Source organism: Anguilla anguilla, chromosome 2, assembly GCF_013347855.1.
Source record: "Anguilla anguilla isolate fAngAng1 chromosome 2, fAngAng1.pri, whole genome shotgun sequence".
Lineage (NCBI taxonomy): Eukaryota > Metazoa > Chordata > Actinopteri > Anguilliformes > Anguillidae > Anguilla > Anguilla anguilla.
The window spans coordinates 57,160,648-57,186,017 of NC_049202.1; the positions used below are offsets into that span (position 1 = coordinate 57,160,648).

The window sequence follows — 25,370 nt, forward strand, 5'->3', positions numbered from 1 at the left end:
TAGCATAACATTCTAACATTTATGTTAGCATATCAGACAGCCATAGGGACCACTTTGTTGTACCTTCAAAATATCATAAGACTGTACACGCCAACCAGACCTCTATGTTTTGCCACCTCTGTGCACCCGGCCCTTCCCCCCTGGAGTGCACTATGTCTGCACCATGACCCTCTTGAGTTTTTGGGATAGTAATGTTATAGGTATAAGTTTTTGAAGATAGGTTAGCCCTGTAGTGGTAATTACTTTGTTTAAAATACGAATTGTTGGTTTGTCACACATCAATTTGTCTATAAACGAGCCTTCATTTGTAAGCCACTGTCTGCTAACTTATATAACACATATTGGCATTTTACATAACTATGGGTTAATATCGCCCTGTATTGGATATATATATATATATACACACACAATTGACAAGTATAATGTTGAACAATAACCAAGTGTCATATTGGAAAGATATTGCTTTAACTTTAAGTGAGGTAGTGACGTCACTACGCATGTGCGGGGAGACGTTGGTGTTCTAGTCTAATGCATTGACAAAGAAGGTGAAATTAAGTTTAGCTTTATTTCTTGTAGTGCTGCAACTATTGCACCACATAGTTAATTACTTGTCATAGAGCGTGTGCCCAAAGACTACGCATTTTGCCAAAATTTGCTAGTCGTAGTGACTCAGCAGCAGTCCTGCACTGAGATCACCAGGGACACATTACGATGTTAAGACTGGCCTGGACACGGTCACAGTCAACTAACAGAGGTACAATAAAGTCCGGCTTTACTTACGATCTATTCAGATTAGAAAGGACGCCAACATCAGAGTACAACAGAGCAATTGGACACACACCTGTAGCACTTCGCAAGCCCCCTTCCGTGCTTAGCCTAAGGACACTCCACAGCCGTCGTCTCAGGTAAATACATCGTTGTTGATTAAACAACACTAACAGGATTGGGTTGTTCCACTAGAGTTGCTGTAACTGCTGGCTACAATTTCACGTGAAGTCAATGAACAATATTTCGATTACTAACGCTATATGTAAAGTTACGTTAGCTATATCGATAAACTGCAGTACTGATCTATCCTTTCGTACTTAACCAAAATATACGACAGAACGAGCCGTTAACGTCTGTGTGCGAGCGAAGGGCACTCGTTCTTTCCTTTCAATATATCGATACAAGTTAAACATTGAACTAATTATTAGATAGTAAAGACACATTAGCTAGCGCTAGCTACCTTGTATATGATTTGTGCTATCCAGTACTATTTTTTATTTAATTGTTGTACGGAATAAATAATTGCTCTAAGGTAGCTGCAGGAGATCGGATGAATTGTATTATTTTGGGGAACAGCGTTGCACTTCCTGTGACGCAGTGTTTTCTCCCTTTCATTATTCCCCACCCGTTTTACTGTGATTGGTAGAAGGAGAAGTCAGTTAGTGCTTTTGGCAAATCACAGTGGGTATATACTGGGACAGGGTATTTTTCATGGTATTTGGTTTCACCGTGTAAAAATTAGAGCACTGTATGCATAGTCCCCCCAGTTCAGGGTACCATAACGTTTGGGACATATACATGTTACGTAAATGTAGTTACGTAAAAAAAGTGGTAATGTTTAGTACTTTGTTGCATATCCTTTTCATGCAATGACTGGTTTAAGTCTGTGACCCATTGAAATGACCAGGTGCTGAGTATCTTCACTTCTGCTGGTCCTCTGTCAGGTCTGTGCTACAGCTATCTTCAGCTCATGTTTGTTCAGAATAAGAATTGCATGTCCAGTTGGATTCAGCTCTGGTGAATGACTAGCCCTGTCAAGAATGTTCTCGTTTTGGGCTTTGAAAAACTCTTGTTGCTTTAGCAGTGTGTTTGGGATCATTGTCTTGCTGTAGCATAGTCCAATGAGTTTGGAGTCATTTGGTTGAGAATTGATTCTGTGGCTGCTATCAGCAGTTATATCGTCAACGAAGACAAGTGAGCCAGTGTCTGTGGCAGCTATACCTGCTCAAACCATAACGTGCCCCACCACCATGTTTCACAGATGAAGGAGCTGCTATGGATTTTATGTAGACCTCCACACTTTGTTCTTGCCATCACTCTGATACAAGTGAATCTTTGTTCTTGTCTGTCCAAAGTATGTTTTTATAGAACTCTGCAAGCTCTGTTAAGTACTTCCTGGCAAACTAACCTGGCCATCCTGTTTTTGTGGCTAATTAGTGGATTGCATGTTGCAGCGTAGCCTCTGTAGTTCTGTTTGTGAAGTCGTCTGTGAACAGTAGTCACTGACACATCCACCCCTGCCTGCTGAAGAGTGTTTCTCATATGTTGGACAGGAGTTTGAGGGCTTTTCTTCATTATGGTGAGAATTTGTCACGTATCAACTGTTGAGATCTTCCTTAACCTACCCAGTCCTTTGTGATTACTGAGCTCACTAGTGTTCTCTTTCTTCTTAATGATGTTCCAAGCAGTTGATTTTGGTATGCTTATGGTTTGGCTTATGTCTCTGACTGTTTTTTTATTTCTTTCTTCTCAGCCTCATAATTGCTTCTTTGACTTTTATTGGCACAATTCTGGTCCTTATGTTATAAAATGCCAGTAACAGGTGCCAAAAGCAATCAAAAGCCTAGAATCAAGACTAGATAAAGCACTTATACGTGTACCTAGGAAGCAATTGAACACTCCTGACTAATCAGAAACACCTGTGTAGTTATTTGTCCCAGACATTATGGTGCCCTGAAATGGGGGGACTATGTGTAAAAAGTGCTGTAATTTCTACATGGTGAAATCATAGTTCATAAAAATACCCTTTAATAATTGCTGAGAATCAGCACTTTAACCACATGTGAATTGTTTGATTGCAGATCTAAAATTTGGAGTACAGAGCCAAATCAAGAAAATATCTCACTGCTCACTGTATTGTGAAATGGATCGGCCCTCGAGCGCTTTTATGGAATTAACTGGAAAGAGCAAAAGTTTCAATAAAGTTTGGTTTGTCGTCTAATGGTGTGCTTGCACCTGATAATTATTTTCAGGACTACTTGGAAAGCCAGTTTCAGAATGGCATCTGGAGGCGAAGGGAAGAGCAGCCCACCGGCATCTCCCACCAAACAGAGCAACCGCTTGGCCCAAGAGCGGTCTCCCTATCTTCTGCAGCATGCTTACAACCCTGTGGACTGGTGAGACCTTTTTGACGACACTTTGTGTCTCAAGAAAGCCCTCTGCCTGTTCCACATGTTTTAACTTAAGCCTTTTATCCCTGTCTCACAGGTTTCCATGGGGACAGGAGGCATTTGACAAAGCAAAAAAAGAAGACAAACCCATTTTCCTGTCAGGTGATTTTTTTTTTTTGGGTCTTACATCATAATGCTCCCCCATGGATGCCAGTGTGCCACGGGATGCACAAGACCCAATATTTCATTCTTCTGTTTACATACTTTAAAAAATGATGTTGCTCCACTCACTAATCTGTGTCATGTGTGTCTTCCTCATTGCACGTGTTGGGGTTTGGTGTGGTAAGGCACCTCCTAAATATGTAGGCTTTCTCTCACTCTCCACACCTTCTGCTGTGCCTCCTGCTCTCATAGTGGGGTACTCCACCTGTCACTGGTGTCACGTCATGGAGAGGGAGTCGTTTGAGGATGAGGAGATTGGCAAGATACTCAGCGATAACTTTGTCTGTATCAAGGTGGACAGGGAGGAGCGGCCTGATGTTGACAAGGTGTACATGACATTTGTGCAGGTGCGCCCTTGTCCAGGGTTTCCTACTGTGTGGTTTGAGATGTCATATGTCCTTGAAATTCTGGCCACAGTCCCATTTTGATTAAAATAACATTGCTTTCCTTATATCAGTGTCATGGCTGCAGTTGTTATCAAATTAAATAAATATAAATTTTTATAAAATTCTTGTGGCATTTTAGTCACTGTAGCATGGACCTCTGAGGAGCACAAGCAGAACAGATTTGCTGTTCTGGCACAGCTGTGCTGCTTCATTAGCCCTTTTTTTCTGAAGCCATAGGGAAGCGTCAGCTTATCAAGCAATTTGAAGCCAATTAGTCAAACATTAATCTGAAAATGATGATGATAACAGAAAAAAACGAAAGTAGTCTTACAAGGGGAGGAAATGTATCAAAAAAACATTTGCTGTCTCCCTCTCCAGGCAACCAGTGGGGGAGGAGGATGGCCAATGAGTGTGTGGCTCACCCCTGAACTTCGACCTTTCATTGGGGGCACATACTTCCCTCCGAGAAACACTGGTTTCAGGCCAGGGTTCAAAACCATACTAATGCGCATTATGGAGCAGGTAGAACAGCATGGTTGTCTGCTTTAGAATGTTAAATTGTCATAATGAGAAAGAATATATTTTCTGTCAGAAGCACTTTTGAAGCATGTAATATAATTGATAACGTGGATATTTGCGTGTGCTTTCATAGCAGAGTTAGCATCCTCTTGTGCTGATGTGCTTCCCTGTGCATCCTGCAGTGGCGTAGTAACAGGGACGCTCTGGAGTCGAACGGGGAGCGAGTCATCGAAGCGCTGAAGAAAAGCAGCGCCATCGCAGCCAGCGCAGACGACTTGCCCCCTCCCGCCATCACCGTCGCCAAGAGGTGCTTCATCCAGCTGGCAAAATCATATGAGGAAGAGTATGGGGGCTTCACTGAAATGCCCAAATTCCCCTCTCCAGGTCAGCAGAATTTCCACATGAATTCAGTGCAGCTGTCCATGGATCCTAGGCTGCCACTGAAACCTGCTTATTTATTTATGTATTTATTTGTTTGTTTATTCCATTTATTACATTTTTTATCATGCCATATTCGGGTGTTGATCTCACGTCTCATTAAACTCCCTCAGTTTTATTTATCATGATGGTTGTTCACAGTCGTTTACGGTTTAATGCGTGGAAGTGCACCGTTCTGTCAGACACGGGTCTCTGTGTTCCTCCTCGTCACCCTGATTGGGCTGCTCGCTGCCTGTCTTGCACAGTGAACCTGATGTTCCTCATGACATTCTGGGCCACGAACCACTCCACTGCAGAGGGGGCCGAGGCTCTTCGCATGTCCCTGCACACCCTGCGGATGATGGCGCTCGGGGGCATTCACGACCACGTGGGGCAGGTAGCGCACCTCACCCTGACCCCCTCCCCCGCACCACGCTTCCCTCGCCTGCCCTGGATGTCTCCTGCTTCGGCCTCCTCTAATGATAGGAAGATATAATTTCTCTAATTGGAAAGATACAGGAAATCCACTGAGCAGACAGGGCTAAACCTGCACCAAAGAGACATTTCAGATATTCCCTACGTCTTTCAGCTGAATGTGCATGCCCTTCCTCTCCTGTCCTGTTACCCGCCCCTCTTCTCCACCGGCTGTTCTTCCTTTCTCACATTGTTTGTTTTCTGTGTTTCACCGGCCCTGTCTCTCATCGCTGTGGCACGTCTCTTCCCTGAGCTCTGTTCTCCGTTTTTCCTGTCCCACCCTCCCTCAGGGCTTCCACCGCTACTCCACAGACTCCTCCTGGCACGTTCCCCACTTTGAGAAGATGCTGTATGACCAGGCTCAGCTGGCAGTGGCCTACATTACCGCCTATCAGGTACGTTCATGCGTGTGTGTGCGTGTGTGTGTGTGTGGGTGTGTGTGTTTGTATGTGCATGTGTTTGTGTGTGTGTGTGTGTTTGTGCCTGTGTGCATGTGTGTGTGTGTGTGTGTGTGTGCCTGCCCATGTGCAAATATACAATCTGTTCATTTGGATGTGCATGTTCCTGTGGGGGTTGGAGGGGGGGTATGTATGGTTGTGTGTGTGTACATGTACAATTTTTGCCTTTAGGTGTATATATTTGTGTGTGTGTGTGTGTTTCTAAGGGTCCAATTTCCAGCCAAGGAACTGTTTTAGCTTTTCCACAGTTATGAAGAACCCTAGTAAATGTAGTCTAAGACTCCACTAGTATACTCTCTATTTGGGCCAGACTTACAGTGAAACCACGTCAGCCTGGTACACTGGACTGCAAACAGTGCATTGGATGTTTGATGCGTAATACATCTGTTAAAGGATTATAGTCCGTCCGCCAGGGTATATATTTCTCTGACCTGTAGATTATGGGTCACCTCTTCCTGGGTATTCTCTCTGTAAAATGGAGGGTAACCTGCATTTTGCAGGAAACAGGAGAGCAAACAGCCAGAGGCTGGTAGATGGACGCTTTGTGCCTGGCTCAGCAGTTTGGGGGCCGCAGACAGGCGGCTGAGGGGTCTTCTGTGTTTTGTTTGGAGTAGGTGTCGGGGGAGCAGTTCTTTGCAGATGTGGCCCGGGACGTGCTGCTCTACGTCTCGCGGGACCTGAGCGACAAGGTGAGCAATCTTCTCGCTCATTAGCACCTGGCCGCGCGCTCTGCTGACGCTGCACCGCCTGCCGTCACCGTAACGAGAGGCGGGGGGGGGGGGGGGGGGGGGAGGCAGGCGGGCAGGCAGGCACGCGCTGAAAAATCTCCTAAAACCAGCCCGAGGAGGTCAACTCATTTCTGTACACCGGAGCAGGGCAGGACGGGCCCTCAAAGTGATTAATGGGTCAACAGCATTGAGCAGCACACACAAAGTAATACCTGCCCTAATAATTATCCCTCCCAAGATTTATTAAGCTATTATACGCATAATAAAGATGACTAGCAAATAGAATTGACCTGTTTTCATAGATATGTGTTCTCTTGCATAATATGTTTTTAACAAATTGTAGGGTTCCACGGAGGTCACTTTGTATTAAGTTGCCCGGAGATCTGCCTGTGTGAAAAGTTGTGAGTGTAGAGAGCGACAGACTGGTGGCGCAGGCCTAGAGCTGGCCAGCTGGATGTGGATGTTTGTGAGGTTAGTGAAGGGTCTTCCCTCTCTGTTGCCCTGCAGTCGGGGGGCTTCTACAGCGCAGAGGACGCAGACTCGCTCCCCACAGCCCAGTCCAGTGAGAAGAAAGAGGGAGCCTTCTGTGTGTGGACCGCAGGGGACATCAGGGGCCTGCTGAGGGAGCCTGTGGAGGGGGCCACAGGAGGGGCCACGCAGGCAGACATCTTCATGCACCACTACGGCGTGAAGGAGCAAGGCAACGTGGCGCCTGAGCAGGTACAGAGCAGTGCGTTTGTGTGTGTGTGTGTGTGTGTGTCTGTCTGTTTGTGTCTGTTTGTGTGTGCACGTTGGTGTGTGTGTATGTGTTTGTATGCGTGTGTGTGTGTGTGTGTGTGTGTGTGTGCGAACCGTTCGTGTGTGTGTATGTGTGTGTGTATGTGTGTGCATGTCCTGAACATGTGTGTGTGTGTGTGTGTGTGTGTCTATTTGTGTGTGCACGTTGGTGTGTGTGTGTGTGTTTGTATGCGTGTGTTTGTGTGTGTGTGTGTGCGAACCGTTCGTGTGTGTGTATGTGTGTGTGTATGTGTGTGCATGTCCTGAACATGTGTGTGTGTGTGTGTGTGTGTGTGTCTATTTGTGTGTGCACGTTGGTGTGTGTGTGTGTGTTTGTATGCGTGTGTTTGTGTGTGTGTGTGTGCGAAGCGTTTGTGTGTGTGTGTTTGTATGCATGTGTGCACATGTGGGTGTGCATGCTGGAGTGCATGTGTGTGCGCATTTTCCACTGTCCCCACAATTGTACAAGTGGCCAGATTGGATATACATATATTTTGGACCAAATACAAATACTGTGGTCCACATCAGAATTGAAAATATTATATTCCATGTGATTTGCTATTTCATGTGCCAGATGGGCTATATGGATGTGGGTCACTTAAAACTACTTGGGTGTCATTATGTGGACAGGTGTGTGTGCATGTGCAGTGTATGAATGCGCAGAGGGTTATTGTGCATGGAAATCAGAGCTCCCCATGTTTCTCTTTGTCTCCTCTCCATCTGCTTCTCTTTGCCTGTGTGCAGGACCCCCATGGGGAGCTACAGGGGCAGAATGTGCTAATCGTGCGCTATTCCGTGGAGCTTACCGCCGCTAAGTTCGGCCTGAGTGTGGAGAAGGCCGAGGAGGTGCTGGCCGCGGGCAGGGAGAAGCTGGCACAGGTCCGGAAGGGCCGCCCGCCCCCTCACCTGGACACTAAGATGCTGTCTTCCTGGAATGGTAAGAGAGACGCTGAGATGACCAATCATCCAAGGGCACAGATTCTCTAATCTCACCAGATGCTCATCACCGGTGTTCCTTCTGTCCTCTAACTAGTGTAATGGTAACAGGAGACTCCAGTGGTATTTTACAGCTCCTGCACATTCCTGAAGAAGTGTATTCAAGGGTATATCATTCATTTCTGTGGCACTAACTTCATCCTACCCCTTTTCTTACATATTCATAAGGAACATTCTAGCTTCAGCGGTAGACAGACAGGAATCTCAAAGATGGGTATGTAGAGCCGGCGGCCTGGTTAGTGTAAAGAACTTGTGCCAAGGCTCTGACCTTCCAGAACTTTCTTTTGTTGAACCTCTGTCTCTAGATGTCACTGCAGTGAACCAAGACACATGGCCCACAATGCTGTGTCAGGCTAGATGGTTGTTCTGGAGGGATAACTTTAGTAAGAATTATCCTTTTTCTGTGGCTTTTGATAATCACACAGTACAGTATTATAACATTTCCTCTCCACCTGGAGCATTTTTGTGCTTTAGGCTCGCTGCCAGTTTTTAAAAGCTTTGAAGTTCTTCTGAGTGCACGCTGGCTGTAGTCCTATGTCTTCCAGCTCCTTCACAGGCGTACACAGGACTTTTACTTCCTGCGTGACTAATACACGCTTGGAAAGTGATTAATGAAGTGATTTCTTAATTAAGAGAAGTCTGAGACTTTGCTTAACTGAAGTGTTCCTGGGCCTGCTGTGCTCCATTACATTCCTAATTCACTTCAACGGGAGACTTCAACCTGCAGTTGCTGTTCTTCACCCTACACATTAATCAGAGCTGAGAGTCCCTTCTTGGCAGTGGGAAAAGTACTCGCAGGCACTGCAGAATATTCACTCTGATGAGGTGTTTAGGAAGTTCTCTTGGGTCTTTTACCGTTGAGTGTGCAACATGGACTATCAGGGTAGGAAAGAAATGCGCATACTGTACATGATGTGAGTGACTGAATATCTGCACAGCCATAGAGCATGTGACACTGAATTCATTCAACTGTGCACACACACACGTAGGCACACACAGTGCTCACTGACCGGTACACACACAGTCTTCACTGTACTGCAAAACATATACCGGTACACACATTCCTCTTCAGTGTGGTACAGCCCTAGACTTGCTGTATGGTATTGTATACACACACAGTCCTCACTGTATGGTATTGTATATACACACATTCCTCCTTAGTACTGTATTATGCGCTGTGGTCCTCACTGCTGTGATGTACTGTACTAAACATACAGTCCGCACTGTATCGTATTGTACAGTATATACGCACAGTCCTCTTCAGTACTGTATTACAATCTCTAGTCCTCACTGTGCTGCACGTGGCTGCAGTGCTCACACGGCTGTCCCCTCCCCACAGGACTGATGCTCTCTGGGTTTGCGCGGGTGGGCGCCGTCCTGGGCGACAGGGCGCTGGTGGAGCGGGCGGAGCAGGCAGCCCAGTTCCTGAGGGATCAGCTGTGGGACGAGGCCGGGCAAAGACTCCTGCACTCCTGCTACCGCGGGGAAGAGATGCAGGTGGAACAGATGTGAGTCAGTGCTCTCTGCTCTGCTCTTCTCTCTCTGATGCGCACTTTGAAACCTGACACTGGGCCATATATCAGTATACGCTCTGTGCTGAAACGAGGCCATGTATTAATATGATGCCTGGACTCAGCATGTGGAAAGTTGATCATGCATCAATTCACACGTTTGCTATGCTGAAATCATATGTCAGTGCACACACTCTTCGTGCTGAAATCAGACCATGCATCACTACACACTCACCATTCCCAAAGATAGATACATCAATGCCCACTCACCATCTGGAGAACTGAACATATGTCATTGCACACTCTCTCTCTGTGCTGTTACCAGACCATGCATTGATACAAAGTAACCATCCAGATACAAAAAAAATATATCAATAGTCTCACCACTCAGTAGGCAGAACATATGTCCATACACATGCTATCCAGATAAGCTAGTGTGAAGTAATGGAATTAAGGATGCATACCCAAAGTCACAGGAGTCAAAAATACCGGGAACACGCACACACGCACACACGCACACACGCACACACACACACACACATACACATGTAATTTGATGCCTTTTGCCTTGTCTTGGCCAGGACACCCTTTTTAATTTTAACCATTTTTAATCTCAATGAGGTTTTCCTGTTTAAGTAAAGGTTTAAAAAGAAGAATAAATAATAATAATAATTTAATGGTCATATTTCTATTTTTTATTTATTTATTTATTTTTTTAGCTAGCTTTAATGGAGACAGATAGGGCCACATAGTTGGTGAAACTAACCTACGTAAGTACTGTTATGTGCTGTACAGTACAGCAGTCCACAGAGTGCTGCTTCAGTGTTCAGGTATCTGTCTGTATCAGCAGTTGCAGGTGAATGTGTAGAGTGAACCGAAGCAGGTGTGTCCTCCTTTCGCCGTTTCTCAGGAGTACCCGTAAGACGGCTCCCGAGTGCTTATGTGTGGACCTCAGGGTTTTCCCTCTTACTAAGAGAGCAGAGACTGCATCCATTAGGATTTCCCTCCAAAGAACTTCCTCACAGAACTTCCCCACAGCCGTCTCACTGATGGCCCTCTGCGTTGTCGAAGCAGAAATCCGTCAGGCTGCTTTTAATTTTCTCCCATCTGCCACCGGAGGATTTCCCTTTCTGGATTGAATAATTCCAAGGCAGCAGCAGCAGCACCTTACCAGATTGAAGATGATTAATTTATAGGAAAGTCTGCTGTTCTCTGCTGATTGCGAAGCCGCTGTGCTTGGTTTCCTGCTGGTGAGGGAGAGTGTTTGGCTCTTTCTCTCTCTGAGAACGTGCACATTTGCTGCGCAGACGCGACATGTGGCCTCGACGGCCCGAAAGACCCGGGAAGCCCTGAAAGCACGCAAGTCATAGAACCACGGAAAACCTGATACCTTGAGTTTCGACAAAGTGAAGGGTTGTCTCAGTGCAAGCTGAAGAACCTGTATCATTTTAGGACATAAATGTAGCCTAACTTCCCTGGGTGGGTGACGTGTTGTGTGAGGATATGCGGTTAGTAGTAAGAGCAGCGCCTGTAATGTGAAAGTTATGAATTATGCAGACCGGACACAGTAAAATGGAGGAGTTTAATCTGCCCTGAGGCGTGGGTCAGCGCAGAAGGGCTAACAGGGCTATGTGCACACATCCCAGCGCGTTTCCCTTTGTCTCCAGGGCGTGAGTATTGCCGGAAGCAGCTCCGCAGCGTAGACGGGTCGCGCAGGCATGTCCAGCTCCTCACCCCCGTGTCTGCAGGGCACACTGCCACACGATCGATGGCTGAGCACTTTCAGTGGTGACAGGCAAACGCAGCGTGCCAGGGGTGGGTGGGAGCTGGCTTGTCCGTCTGACCTGCTCTCAGCCTGATGATGTTTCAAGAGTAAGAGAAACCAGGGCACTAAAGAACTGCGTCTCTTTGGCCGGATTACTGAAGACAAAATCACGTTAGGCAGAGCTTGAATAGCAGCTAACAAAATGAGTCCTGGAAAGGGTGAAGATCAAGCGGCTCATTAAGAACTGCTTCCTGTTATTTCCTTTTTACTCATTCTTTGGTGGACTAAAGATCTCTAAGGCAGTTTTCAACAGCATCAAGCCTGTAGTTCCAGTGTTGATGGGTTGCTGATCCCTTTCTATTGATCCCAGGCTTCCGTTGTGTGTGTGACTGTGCGTGATGCATGTGTGTGTGCATGTGTGTGTGCGTGTGCATGTACGTGTGTGTGTGTGTATTTGCATGTATGCGTGTATGCGCGTGTGTTTTTGTGTGTGTGTGTGTGTGTGTGTGTGTGGGTGTGTGTATGCACATGTGTATTTGTGTGTGTGTGTGCGTGCTTTTGAGTTGCCTGGGTACTGATAAGTAACATGGAGGTTCATAGTGCTTTCACCAATACTGAGAACTTCTCCCATTGCACTGCCAAGACATGCTGTCATCACTCACACAGCGACAAAGGCAGCTTGCCGAGTGGAGCTTTATAGTGGAGTGGGAGGCTCTGAGCAGGCCGGTTCATCTGACAGCCCCTTTGGCTACACTGCAGCCAGATAGCGGTGAGAGCCCCTGTGTTTGCCCCAACCCCCCCCCCCCCCCAGCTGTCCGGCCCCCTTCTGCTACAGGCCTGCAGGGCATAACTAGGCTCTGGAAGATGCATCTGCCTCATCACTCGCTCATCATCAAAACCGCCGTCCCATCACCGAGTTCACCCACCGCCCCCCTATCGCTGACCCTGTCACCGTCCGTCCGTCTCTCCACACTCAGCAAAGCAGGCTGGGAAGTGTGTGGATAGAGGGGCTCTTACATTCACATTCAAGGAGTTCTTGTTTTCGTCTTGTCAGTGATTTACATTATATTACATTACAGTCATTTTTAATAATTTGTTGATGATTAACGCAATGAAGCACTTAATGCAATCATACGTATTTTAGTTTGTATAAGAAGAGGAAACCAGTTGTTTTGTGTCATGGGGCAATTTGCCCTTGTGGTGGCAGAATTTCCTAGAATGCTGCTGCCTCATGTCCTGATGAGCTGATGGGTCACTCCTGATATATATTACATTCCTTGCTGTTGTTTCAGCAGGGTTCAGAAATTAAATAGTTTCAGCTGACATTCAGCTGTATTATAAATGGATAATATGATAAAACGCATGTTGTATAAGCCATTTAAGCTTAAGAGCATTTGCTGTGCAAATACATAATGTAGTTATGTAAAATGACAGGCTCTCTCTCTCTCTCTCTCTCTCTGACTCTCACTCTCTCGGTCTGTCTCTCTCTCCCTCTTTCTCTCTCTCTGTCTCTGTCTCTGTCTGTCTGTCTGTCTCTCTCTCTCTCTCTCTCTCTCTCTCTCTCTCTCTCTCTCTCTCTCTCTCTCTCTCTCTCCCCCCCCACTCTCTGCAGTGCGTCTCCTATCCTAGGGTTCCTGGATGACTATGCCTTTGTGGTGTGCGGCCTGCTGGATTTGTACGAGGCCTCGCTGCGCCCCCGCTGGCTGCAGTGGGCCGAGGAGCTGCAGCTGCAGCAGGACGTGCTCTTCTGGGACGGCCAGGGCAGCGGCTACTTCATCACCGACCCCTCCGACCCCACCGTGCTGCTGGCTCTCAAAGAGGGTGAGCGGGAGGGGCGGGCGTCAGGGTGAGGGTTCGCCGTAGCAGGAGTTAGCGGGCGTCAACGGGAGGGGCAGGAATCAGAGTGAGGGAAAGTTAGCGGGAGTTAGCTGGCGTCAGAGGGAGGGGCGGGCGTCAGTGGGTGAGGGGCTTCTCTGGGTCTTACTGGTCTCCTTGATTCCCACTGTGTCTCAGTCCTGCTCCCCTCCCTCTAATACCGTCGCTCCCAATCGTGTTCCTGGAGATCTACCGTCCTGTAGGTTTGCACTCCAATCCTAACAAAGCACACCTCGTTCATCAGCTAGAGATCTTGTTGAGCTGCTAATTAGTAGAATCAGCTGTGCCAAATTAGGTTTGAAACAAAAGCCTACAGGACGATAGACCTTCAGGAACAGGGTTGGGAGCTACTGGTCTAATCGTAGCGCAAGCTGAAACACAGACTCTTTGTGACAAATTTGACTTGTCAAGCAGACTTAGGAACATCACAATGCCGCTGCTAGGGTAACTGTTATCTCTAGATTTGGGGCCCCCTTCCATTCAGCCCCTGTCAGCCGATTAGCATTCCTCATCTTCCCTGCCTGTCGGAATAAATTCTGCATCAAAAACATTAAAAGAGGGGTCAGTGTGTGGGAGTGTTTGTGTGTGCGCCACTTCGTTTTTTTCCCCAGCAGCAGAGAAAAACAATTTTTGGAGAGCTGAGCACAGTCACGGCGACTGTAATGGCTCGTTCCATATATTCACTGCGAGAGCTGAACCAACACGCCGAGACTCGCTCAGAGTCACCACTGTACCCGCTTTTGACTGATGGCTCTGTGAAAATGGCTCTGACACAAATGAGATATGGGGAGAAAGAAGCAAATTGTTTTTTTTTGTGTGTGTGTGTGTTGCGTCTGATAAATTAAAATGGACATTAGAGAGATTTCTCATCTTTTCAGATTGACTGTAGCATTACACTGAGCCCACGACTAGGGCTTTGCTCCATTAAGAGTGCTGCCACAATGTGCAGTGTCAGAACCCAGTCCCTCTGTCTGTCACAGGAAGACGGATTACCTCCCAAACTGTACGCCACTCTCAATTTTACACCCTGCCGAAAACCTCACAGCGTTTAACCTCGTTTCACTGCACACCCATGATGTGGCTGTGGAGGAAAATAATAACAAATTATCTCTGTTTCTTAACAGAACACCCTTCCCTGTATGTTTGTGTTTCTCTATGCTCTCCTGTCCCTGTTTGTGCATGGGAGCGGTGTACGTTGCGGTGTATGTCTGTGTGTGTTGTGTGTATGTGCAAATGGGTTTGTACTTGTTTTGTGTGTGTGTGTGTGTGTGTGTGCGTATACTGTATGTTTGTGTGAGTATGTGTGTATGTGTGTGTACGTGTGTGTGTGTGCGTATACTGTACGTGTACGTGTGTGTGCGTGTGTGTGTACGTGTGTGTGAGTGTGTGCGTGTGCATATACTGTATGTTTGTGTGTGTTTGTGTACGTGTGTGTGAGTGTGAGTGTGAGTGTGTGTGTGTGTGTGTGTGTACGTGTGTGTGTGTGTGTGTGTGAGTGTATGTGTGTGTGTGTGTGTGTGAGTGTGTGAGTGTGTGCGTGTGTGTGTGAGAGTGTGTGTGTGTATGTGTGTATGTGTGCGTGAGTGGGCAGGTGCTATGTAAGGATAGTGACACTCCACAGCTGTGATTGGGGAGTGCTTGGCTGTGTCAGTCATCACCGCGGCCCCTCTCATGGCCCAGGTGCCCCTGCTTTCCCCACAGCTCTAATTGCTGATGGGTTCTAGAGTATGATGACATCACAGGGCAGGAGAAGCTGATCCCCTTACTGTTGCTAGGCGCAGATAAATCCTTCCTGGGAGAAAACTTTACTGGGTTACCTAGAACACTGTCTCTCATTGCTAAATAGTCCTTAAACAATGCACATCATTTGAATCAAAGTAACAGAGACATAGGAAAAGGTCTGCTTTGGTAGTAACTGATAGCATTGCTGGTGTCTGTCATCCATTCACAGACCAGGATGGAGCGGAGCCCAGCGCTAACTCTGTGTCCGCTCTGAACCTGCTGCGTCTGTCCCAGTACACGGGCAGGCAGGAGTGGGCCCAGCGCTCGCAGCAGCTGCTGGCCGCTTTCTCCGATCGGCTGATCAAGGTGCCCATCGCGCTGCCCGACATGGTCCGCGGCCTCATGGCCCTGCACTTCACGCTCAAACAGGTAACCGGCGCTCTAACATGGCCGCCGCAGCCGTACCCGAAACACACGATTCGCTCACAACCTCTCTCATTTCGCTCAGAAGCCACACAAGCCCAGCTGGATTGGACTGAGTAACTTTTAGAAATATTTTTATGGTCCGGACAAACCTTTAGGGCATTTTCTGTTTTTCAAAGCACTTTCGCCAAACTTCTGTTCCTAACCGTGCCCTGTACACACACATAAAGGAGGTGAGGGTTGGGTCTGTTTCTTGTGGGAGAGAGACAGTTGAGGAGGATGGAGTAACGAGCTGCAGGCTGAGGGGAGGTCAGACGGCCCGGCGGAGCCACCTGCCCACCTCGTTACCGCGGCGCGGGGGCAGCCCCCAGACTGACCCTCTCTCCCCCCCCCTCAGATCGTTATCTGCGGCCAGCCTGACGCCGAGGACACCGCCCGCCTGATCGCCTGCGTCAACTCTGCCTTCCTCCCCCACAAAGTAAGGCCCCTGGGTGTGCTGTGTGAGGACGGGAGGGAGGGGTCCTGATTCCCCAGCCGATGGGAGAGTACCGCGGGGTGAGGTCACGAGTGGGGGCCAGGCCCCCTTTTTGAGTGGAGAGTTGGGGTGTCCGGAGACGACAGTAAGCGCTGTTCCATCAGCCATCCTGGTGCAAGGTCCCTGGGAAAATTATTAGGCGATAACTTGCACTTTCCATGAAAGCGGCAGGCAGGTACCGAGACAAATGGATATCAAATGGTTTCCAAACGCTGCGATATGCGAAGTCACAGCCAGGGTCATTACCGGTTTCTTTTTGTTCTTTCACAATTTTCATTAAAGCCCCGTCTTTGCCAGGAAGCGCACAATACTGACCGTAAAACTATCAGAAAAACTAATCATGAGACTATCAGAAATGTTATATCCGTCCGTCTCGCCCAAGCGGCGGGAGAGAGCGAGGCCGCAGGTCTAATGAGCGTCTAAAACTAATTTTGTGAAAAGGTCAAGCTGTCATATTTCCGCACTGCCCCCGACGCGCGGGAGAGGAGGTGCGGGCCTGTCCGCGTGCGGCGCTGAGCGTGCGGCGCTGAGCGTTCGGCGCGGAGCGTCCGGGTTATCCTGGAATAATTAGTAAATATCTCTTTGGCGAGTGCTGACGCTGGAGGCCCTGCTTCCTGGTTTCTGCCGTTTAAAGGTCAGACGGAGAGAGATCCTTTTATAGGTCCGCGGCTTCTCCTGCCCTTTTCACTGCATTCCTCAGGACGGGGCCCCGTTCCCGGGTCTGACAGCGGAGCCGGATCCGCAGCGACAGGGCCCCGGTGTCCCAGCAGCCCCCTCTCCCCCAGCGCGCATGGATCTCTGCTGTGAGTTATGCGCTAGTGGCCCACATGGGATTAGGATGGGGGACATCATTACTGTGGGACCGCAGCCCCAGGGGGGATGTGAACGCTTGGGAAAGAGTTAGTGGCCCGCTGGCAGTGCATAAATCACTGCCGTTACGCTGGTCGCTGTGGAAACTGGGGCAGGGCCACCCCTCGCCTGTTCCGCTGGAGAGTGTCGGGGGAGACATGGTCAGGTGAGGGCCAGAGATGTTTTGACCAGGTTCAGCCGTGACCGTGCGATCACACTCAGTGCTAAGGGTTAGGGTTAGGGTTAGGGTTAGGTGTCCGCTTTGAGCAGTGTGGGTCCATGTATCAAGACTGTCTCTCCCCTGAGAGCACCTACTGCGCATTTGTCACAGAGCTCATTATGCCTTACCATGTCTTGCCATTATGCCTTATGGATAACAAACATACAGTACCTAATGAAATGGCCTAATAAGCAAAGTACCTCTCATAGAGGCGGGTAGTAATGTCACTGGTAAACTTATGTAGTTTTTAATGATACTGTTTTGAGTTACTTGGAACTGCAGACATCTTGTTGGCTTTGTTTGACATGCATGAACTTGTATGATTATTGAGGTTGTTTGCATACAATGAGTTTTAGACTTTTGCTGTTTTGTGTTATGTAGGTGTGAACACAGATGTTAGAAATGTATTGGATTTGACAGTAGGAAAGTGGTGTCTGTTTGCTGTGTTGTACTACAGTTGCCAACATTGACATACCCTACTCAGAGTCACCTAATTCCTAAAAACCGATTTAGTTAAATGCTGGGGCCGCCAGAACAGGAAGTGCAGGCAGGCCCTTTGCAGCGGGTGCTTCTAGGCTACATTACAACCCCACACAGTTTACTGTAACTGTGACTGTTTCCTAGTTCATAATTACAAACATACTTCTTTTTTATCAGTTGTTGAATGTCGTAAAAATAATCCAGAATGTATGAGTAACTGGTGCTATCCATTGATCTTACCTATACTTTTTATCACTAAGTTTTTTGCGCTATAACATTATTGGGCAATGCAGTAACATTGAGTATTTGGCAGCCACATATTTGAAATATGGTAATTAAATTGTGTCCAGTCCACCTCTCTGGCAGGCGTAGATTCCCTTTATATTCACTTGGCTCTCACACCAGCTCCAGGATTCACATTTCGATCACACGCTGGTGGTCATTCAAATGCTGATGGTGAATGTAAAATGCTGTTATTTGTCCTTTTCTCTTACAGATCCAACCACAGTCTATGAAAGTGTAAGGTTTTGGGGTAATGAGCTGGTTTGTTGAAATCCACCCTGTACCCCAGTGTATGTTCTGGAAATGTAATATTGACTTCTGTGAAGAATTTTTTAACTTTTTAGCTGCAGTCCTAGTACCCTAATCAATGTGTTTTGACTCGAGACAGGCAGTAAAACTGTTGCTTACATTACTGTACGTTCATTCTGCAGACACTCTTATCCAAACATTCAATATATGAGAAACGTGAGTGCATTCAGCTGATTAATGAGCAATAGTATCAGACCGGGCTAACTGCAGTCACAGCCCATTGTGTTAAAGATTAACTGTCCGGCTAAATCCTTTGCAGTAATGCATATCAGTTCTCCTGATATTATGACCCAGAGGACCCTGCGTTTTACCTTTGATGTCTTTTGTAGCAGTCCCACATGACACCGCCTCTTCTTCACTTAACTTCGGAAACGTTAAGGCGGAGGCGAAACACCGCGACCAATGTTCCAGTCTGAGCTCAAGGCCTAGCGGGGTGCCTGGCTGTCTGCTTGATTATCTCACTCATAACTGTCACCTTGCATGAGGCCAGTTGCACATTAGCTGTTGGCTAATTGTTGGAATTTTAAAAAAAGGGGAATGGCTATGTGGCTGATTTATGTTGATGCTTTGATTTGTTGTCAAGCCACTGCGCACAGAAAAATCGCTGAGAAATGCTCCTGCGGAGGCAGCAGCCGCAAGGCGGTGTCTGTCTCCCGCGCTCTTGTAGTTTTTCCCTTTGTACGTGTGGAGCACGCCGCCTCGTAGAGGCAGACTGCTGTCTGAAGTGTGGGGATGTGGAAGGTGCAGGTCCTTTGAGTCTTCCCCTGCAATTATGCCAGCTAGCGCAGTGAAAGGCCGGTAGCTCTGTGGTGTGGTCCAGAGATCTCATGAAAAAGTACCAATACACCGAGGGGTGTCTGCTTAAATAAAGAAGTTCCATGCAGTGCTTTTACACCAGCTCTTAAATCTGGAGATTAATACATTATTCTTTTCATATCCTAAATGCTGTTAATGATTTAAGATGTTTTCTGAACAAACTGGTCTAGGTGGATTTTTATTGTATTTTCTTTAGAAATTCAAAGCAGATTGGACAGCCAAGCTAAGACTTATTTTTATTTCTCTTTATTCAGACAGGGGAAAAGCAGAAAGGTTTACAGTTGGAGATGGGGTCACAGCACAGAAAGTGCCTTGGCAGGGAATGGAACCCCTGAGTAGATTATGATTTCTTTATTTATTTTCGCTGTGGTAAAACAGCAGTGCTTAGTGACCATACAGCATCTCCCATGGAGCCCCAGGCCAGTGAACCTGCAGGGGATTTAGGAGAGGGGGCGGGGGGAGGCTCTTAATGCAGCCTGGCTCAGCAGGCCATGAGCAGGCTATCAGTAATGAGTTACTGAGAGCTATTAAAATGGACAGCGAAGGATTTCATCTGTCCCGGCGACAGTGAGGAAACCCAGTCTGCTTATCCGGGCTTGTACGTATCACAACCTCAGATGGGCTCTGCGTAAATTGTTTGCTTAATTGACTTGGACATCACCAAAAAAAAAAAAAAAAAACCCTGAAAAAAAGTTGATTGCATAGTCGCAGGAGCCTACTGAAAAATAGATGATTCTTTCATATTGAGCTGAACCTGCAGTCAAATCATCTCTGCCCCCTGGTCCCTGGTGTAAACATGTATTCTTCGAGACCAAAAGAGGAGAAAGACAAACGACTGCTCAGCCACATCGCATTTTGGCCTTGGTGTGTTTGCCGGGTTACTGTGTTCATACAGTATTCATACGTACGTGTTCCTGTCATGAATAACTGAGAGCTTGGAGAACAGGGCTTTAACCTCGCTAAGAAAACCTGTGCCTCCGATGTGGTGAAATTACCCGGCGATGATTTAATTTTATCCCCCATCGGATGACGGAACTGTAGATGGATAAAAATCAGTGTTGGAGAAGTAGGTTTCTCTTCATGGAGTTGGCACAGGAATTAGTGGACTGTAATAAAAAGCATTATTTATAATTACTGTATCTGGCTGACAGCTGATTCAAGGCTATGGCCTGCGTTCACCCCCTTCCTGCATCTCTCTCTCTCTGTCTCTCTCTCTCTCTCGCTCTTTCTGTTATGCTCTCCATGGTAACTGACCATGGGTGTCCCAGTCTTCCTGAAGCTCCTACAGCCAGGATAACACAAGAACATCCGGCCTGGACTTGTGAAGAGAAAACACATGTTGCTTAAATGTACCAAAATATCCAAATTACACACTCACACACACACACGCACACACACATATTAAAAACGCACCCACATCTATATGCACACGCACATACACATCCGTTTAAACCGAAAGGGATATGCAGGTCATGAATTTTTGCTTTACTGCGCAATATGTGAAATTGAGTTTTAGTCCTGGTGCTTTTACAGTTGATGAGATTTTCTCATCTACAGTGAGTGACAGAGTTTGGGTCTGGGGGCTGGGGGGTTCGGGGGGGTGTGGTCCACACAGTGCGGCTCAGTCTGCTGCAGGTAGCTGTGGCCTAAGGCCTCGTTCCCCTAGCCGCACCTCTTCATTCTGCCCCTCCTTCTTATGCCATTTTAAGCTATTTTTGCCATTAACAGCTTAGCATCTCTGTCTCATGAGTTTAGCTGATCAGATATGCGAGTGTGAAGATAAATAACTCGATGTTGTTCACAGTCTCCTACAAATGCATTATCTGTCAGGTTAATAGAATGGGTGCACGATATCATAGCATTCCATATTATTGTAGTAGACTGATAACTGCACTGTTTTAATTTCAGTGTTCAATATTAATATTAATAATACTAATAATAATAATAACAATAATAATAGTAAAAGTAACATTGATAATAATAATAATAATAATAGTTGTTATTATTGTTATTATTATTAGCATTAGTAGTCGTAGTAGTAGTATACTGTAGGTGTAGGGCTGCAGAGAGAAATACCCTCTCAATATAGTGGATAGTTTTTCATGATGCCTTTCTACTGTAGCTGCTTCTGGTGGGCAGAAGCAGGTAATATGAAAATAGTTTGTAGTTTTGAAACACAGTGTTTATGTCAATAAATCCTGTTGTGTACATTTTTTGTTGAGTGATACAGTATGTTCTCAGTTTGTTGTGTTTAAGGATTACAGCCTTAGTGAAGATAGTACTGCATAATATTTGTTTCCAGAAGTTGTTATTGGCAGTTGGAGCTCGACCTTTTTCCCCATCCTGCAGAGCGAATCTGTGGAATCTGTTTTTGACAGTGGTTTATATACGAGCATGGGTTGTTCTATCAGTTGTGACAGTTGAAGGCTATGTGATAAATGGATCTTTGTTTTAAGCACGTTTTTCACCAGGAGGTATTGCAGACAGCTCTTATTACCGATATCATATCTTTGGATTCGTGCTTTGGGTATCATTGAGCTGTTTTCAAATATGTGTGCCAGGTGAGCGATTCTGGGTAGTTTCCGTGAGTTGAAAGTGAAAGGGTTTTTTTTTTTTTTTTCCTCATTTGGAAGTCTGAGCCGTGTCTTATTGGAGTGGATTTGTTCAGAGATGCAGTGTAATACGTGATCTTACTGACTTTCCAGCAGGCTGTCAAAGTTGAGATCATTGGGTTTTTGAAACAGTTATGGATTTTTAGTCACTGAGTGAGGAAAAGTGTTTCAGTTATTTTAGTAATAGTAATAGTAATGCTTGTTTTTGTGTTTCTATTTGTTTTTTTTCCAGTGATGGATTTTGTTGTGGAGTGGCCATTTTTCTATATAACCTATTGAAGGTGGTTCGCCAGGTAATTTATTGTGAAATTTGGGAAGGTTTGATTTGATTCAGGTTTTATTTATTTATTTTTCCCACTAGACATTTCTATTTGTGAGTATTGACCCAATTGAATGTTGGTTGGGCCAGGATCATTGAGAATATGTTGTTTATTTTAGGTAGCATATTCATTTTTACTGCTGCTGTGCTCTGTTAGTGAGATGGTTAGGTTATTCCAACAGTTGAGATCACCCCCAATGGTTTTGAGAATTGCAGCGAAGGTGGACTAACGCTGACATTTTGGTATAAATATCAATACCTTGGTATCAGATGTGGCCTGACGTGATGTTGAAAGGAAGTTTCTGAGTCACTGCACCGCAGTCTTCCCCACCGAGATGCATTTGGTCCAATTGACTGAGTGGTCTGATACTTTTGAGAATTTGTTTATTCAATTGGAGACTTCTGGTAGAGAGTTTATTGGATTTTGCTGATATAAGAGAATATAATCTGCATAAAAACATATTTTATGGGATATGTCTGCGGTGTGTATTCCGGTAACGTTATTGCTTTGGTGAATAGCAGTGGCAAGGACCCTGTGGGTGAGCTGTTGAAGATTTGAACCCGTTGTGTGGCCTGTTTATGCAGCTCAGTGTACTTTTGTGTTCTGGCTGGGATAATATAGAGTGATAACTGGCTGAAGAGGGACAGGCTGTTCAATGACCTGCCTGATATTTCTGGGGAGAAAGAAGAGGATGAGTGTAGTGGCTTATTGAAACCTATAAAGAATACCGCCGGGATCAATATTCATTTTAATCTCAAGCAAAACAATTAGAGATAACTCTGAATGAGTGATGATTTTACAGTGAGTCGAGACATTATTTGGAGGGCTTGTGGTTATGAGCCGCCACTTGAGAAGGCTAGTGCCCCCTGGAGGCTGAGCTCTGTATTAGCCGTACGTGTATTATAGAGGGTCTGAGACGAGAGAGAGAGGGAGATGAATCGTTCTCCACGATACATTAAGCACTATGACGAGAAAATGTTTTTTAATTTAAATCCAATTAATGTGTGGTCTGCTGGCTTGTTTGGGGGCTTGGGTTTAATTGCAGGGAGTGAACTGTGTAGAGTCTGCTGCTTCATAATATTTCCAGGTTTTATTTATTTAATTCCAGTTCTTTTCAGGAGTGAACGATTTAGATGTCCCAGAAATCAATTAATGCCTCAAACTGGCAGGCAGAAAATTGAGTTTGATTTGGAATGGCTGTAGTAAATATTACTAATTGTTTTTGTTACTGCACAATATTTTTTGATTCTAAAGGTTACAGATTATAGTCATATTGACCCCCAGGGTAGACTGTAGCAGAACCGATTGCTTTGTATAACAAGAGTTTCATCTCTTTTTTTCATGGAGAGACAGCTGCCCTCCCTTCTCTCAGGAGAAACGCTGCATCATCTCAGCTATAAGTACTGTATTTTCTTTGAGGCATGCAGGTACTTCTTTCCTTTATTGCAGGTCTGCCTAATGAAATCCTGTTTTGAGGAATTTCAGTGCTTCCTGCTTGCAGTTCAGTGACTGTGTGCTGCCCAGAAGTAGATGAGTGAAAAATGTTAGTTTGTGACTATACATATTATCTCAGATAGCTTATTACACAAAACTGCATGTAGCTGAGAGTGCACTACTAGGTAGCTTAGTGTGCACATTACCACAAAAAGCTGAGCACACACAGGACATGTAGTATAATATGAAGGTAATGCAGTGAATGCAATTCTACTAGTAGCTGAGTTTTACGTTATTACCAGTAGCTGGTAGCTGAGTGCATGCTGTACTACTGATAAATTGCTTTACACAGAAGTAGCTTAGCAAATGCTGTACCACAGGTAGCTCAGTGTACGCTGTACACTAATAGCTGAGTATAAGGAGTGTACATGGTACATATGGTGGTGGACCTGGCTGATGTTGTTTTGCTTGGTGGGTCAGGTTAGTTTTCTGTATACATGGTGCAGTTGCTAGCTGAATGGAGAGGGTGTTAGGCTGTACTCAGGGGTACTGTATAAAGCTGAGTAGAGCGGTTGTGTGTCCTGTAAAAACACTGTCAGTGTCTAATTGAACTGCACTGTGGGGACTCTGGGCCATGGTGTGTGTCCTTGAGCTACAGGAGGATGGAAGCAGCCGGGAAAGCGAGAGCTTGGCCTTGCAGACAGGGAAGCGCTTTTAAACTTTGTGTGATTACTGGGGAGATGAATGATCCGCTTCCCTAATAAGACCACTGAGACACGACAGCAGCAAGGAAAGGCCAGAGAAAGAGAGGAGAGTGGGAAATTGAGCAGGGTTTGCTCAGAGCATCGATAATGAACCCCCAGATGGCACTGGGGATTAGACCAGCTTTGCCCAACATGGTGCGGAAAGGCCCGCCAGGTCCTCCTCACCCTCCTCACCCTCCTCATCCTCCCACCTGGCCTGGACAGGAGCGCAGTCAGCAGCGCCTTCCTCTCTCCGAGCCGTTTATAATCTCCCATCCGTCTTCCTCTTTTTCTTTGTCTCCCATGACTGTACAGCCCTTCCAGAGGGTTGGGGAAAGATGAGCTGTGTACAGTAAGTCCAGACGTGTTATCTTGAGAATGGATGTTAATGATATCTCAAGTGAAAGCTTGGCTCCAGCTTAGGCTCTTAAGGGTATTAAAATGTATCGCATATTGTCTGCCACTCTTGGAAGACATTTATCCTAGCTGGTGCTTTTGTTAATAAGGTAAATGTAGCAGATAAGAAACAGGTGTAGATGGCTTTTCCCAGGGAGAGGGAACATGTGCCAAGTGAATCCACTGAACAATGAGGATTGATTGCCAGGCTGATCTTAAACACTGATTCCCACTCTCTGAGGCAGGCAGGCAGTCAATGAACCGGATGAAGCTCCCAATATCCCTCTCTCACCTCCCTCTTCTTCCAGTGCTGATAGCATCTGCCTCTGGCAGCTTACTGAGTTCTGGATCATTTGGAGTTTTTTTTCTCTTTTAATTCCTTCTATTTTAGTTCTAATGATTTTTGCTGGGCTCCTCATATTGGGATGCTAACCTGATTCAGTTTCAGCTGGATTTCCTGGGTTTTTGTCTTTAAACACGTTCAAGCGCAAACACGCTTGGTTACGCTCGGTGGAGACAAACTTTCAATAAGATTTCAACACTTCCGATAAAACGGGAGCTTACATTTGTTTTCCACAGAAGTGTAGGGCCTCAGTACCCCCGATGAGAGATGTGAATAACACACCTTAATAATGTCACCTTAATAACAACGTCTGCTGGTGCAGGTTCTACCGCCCCCCAGTGGTCAGCACACTCAACTCATCATCTTATAGGCCTCTTCTGTTCTGTGCAGATGCTGGAGGCCATTTTAAGTGTCATGCATGCATGGCGGAGGCATATAATCCACCCTCTTCCCACTAACCTCTGTTTTGAGCATTTCTATATAGGATGCTGAAGGATAACAATGGTCCTTTTCACATTTACAGTCCATCTGCCATTGAGGTTCTGCAGGGTGAGAGGGGGTGGAGCTACTGCCTGCACTCTCCCTTTAGTTGGTGAGCAC

General features: G+C 46.2%; 1 protein-coding gene across 2 annotated transcripts in view; it reads left to right on the plus strand.

Moving 5' to 3' along the window:
* Positions 1-475: 475 nt before the first annotated feature.
* Positions 476-25,370, plus strand: part of spata20 (spermatogenesis associated 20) — a 30,640-nt gene continuing 5,745 nt past the window's right edge. Inside the window, exons 1-15 of one of the 2 annotated variants that reach the window (XM_035406452.1) lie at positions 476-905; positions 3,021-3,164; positions 3,256-3,320; positions 3,573-3,727; positions 4,145-4,288; positions 4,468-4,669; positions 4,969-5,099; positions 5,467-5,571; positions 6,249-6,323; positions 6,870-7,082; positions 7,884-8,076; positions 9,475-9,643; positions 13,024-13,232; positions 15,238-15,437; positions 15,829-15,909. In XM_035406452.1, the coding sequence (XP_035262343.1) occupies positions 712-905; positions 3,021-3,164; positions 3,256-3,320; positions 3,573-3,727; positions 4,145-4,288; positions 4,468-4,669; positions 4,969-5,099; positions 5,467-5,571; positions 6,249-6,323; positions 6,870-7,082; positions 7,884-8,076; positions 9,475-9,643; positions 13,024-13,232; positions 15,238-15,437; positions 15,829-15,909 (2,280 nt within the window). In that variant the 5' untranslated portion in view covers positions 476-711. Of the gene's footprint in view, positions 906-1,506; positions 1,713-3,020; positions 3,165-3,255; positions 3,321-3,572; positions 3,728-4,144; positions 4,289-4,467; positions 4,670-4,968; positions 5,100-5,466; positions 5,572-6,248; positions 6,324-6,869; positions 7,083-7,883; positions 8,077-9,474; positions 9,644-13,023; positions 13,233-15,237; positions 15,438-15,828; positions 15,910-25,370 lie in introns of those variants that run through there. The other variant, XM_035406454.1, reaches the window with a different exon arrangement.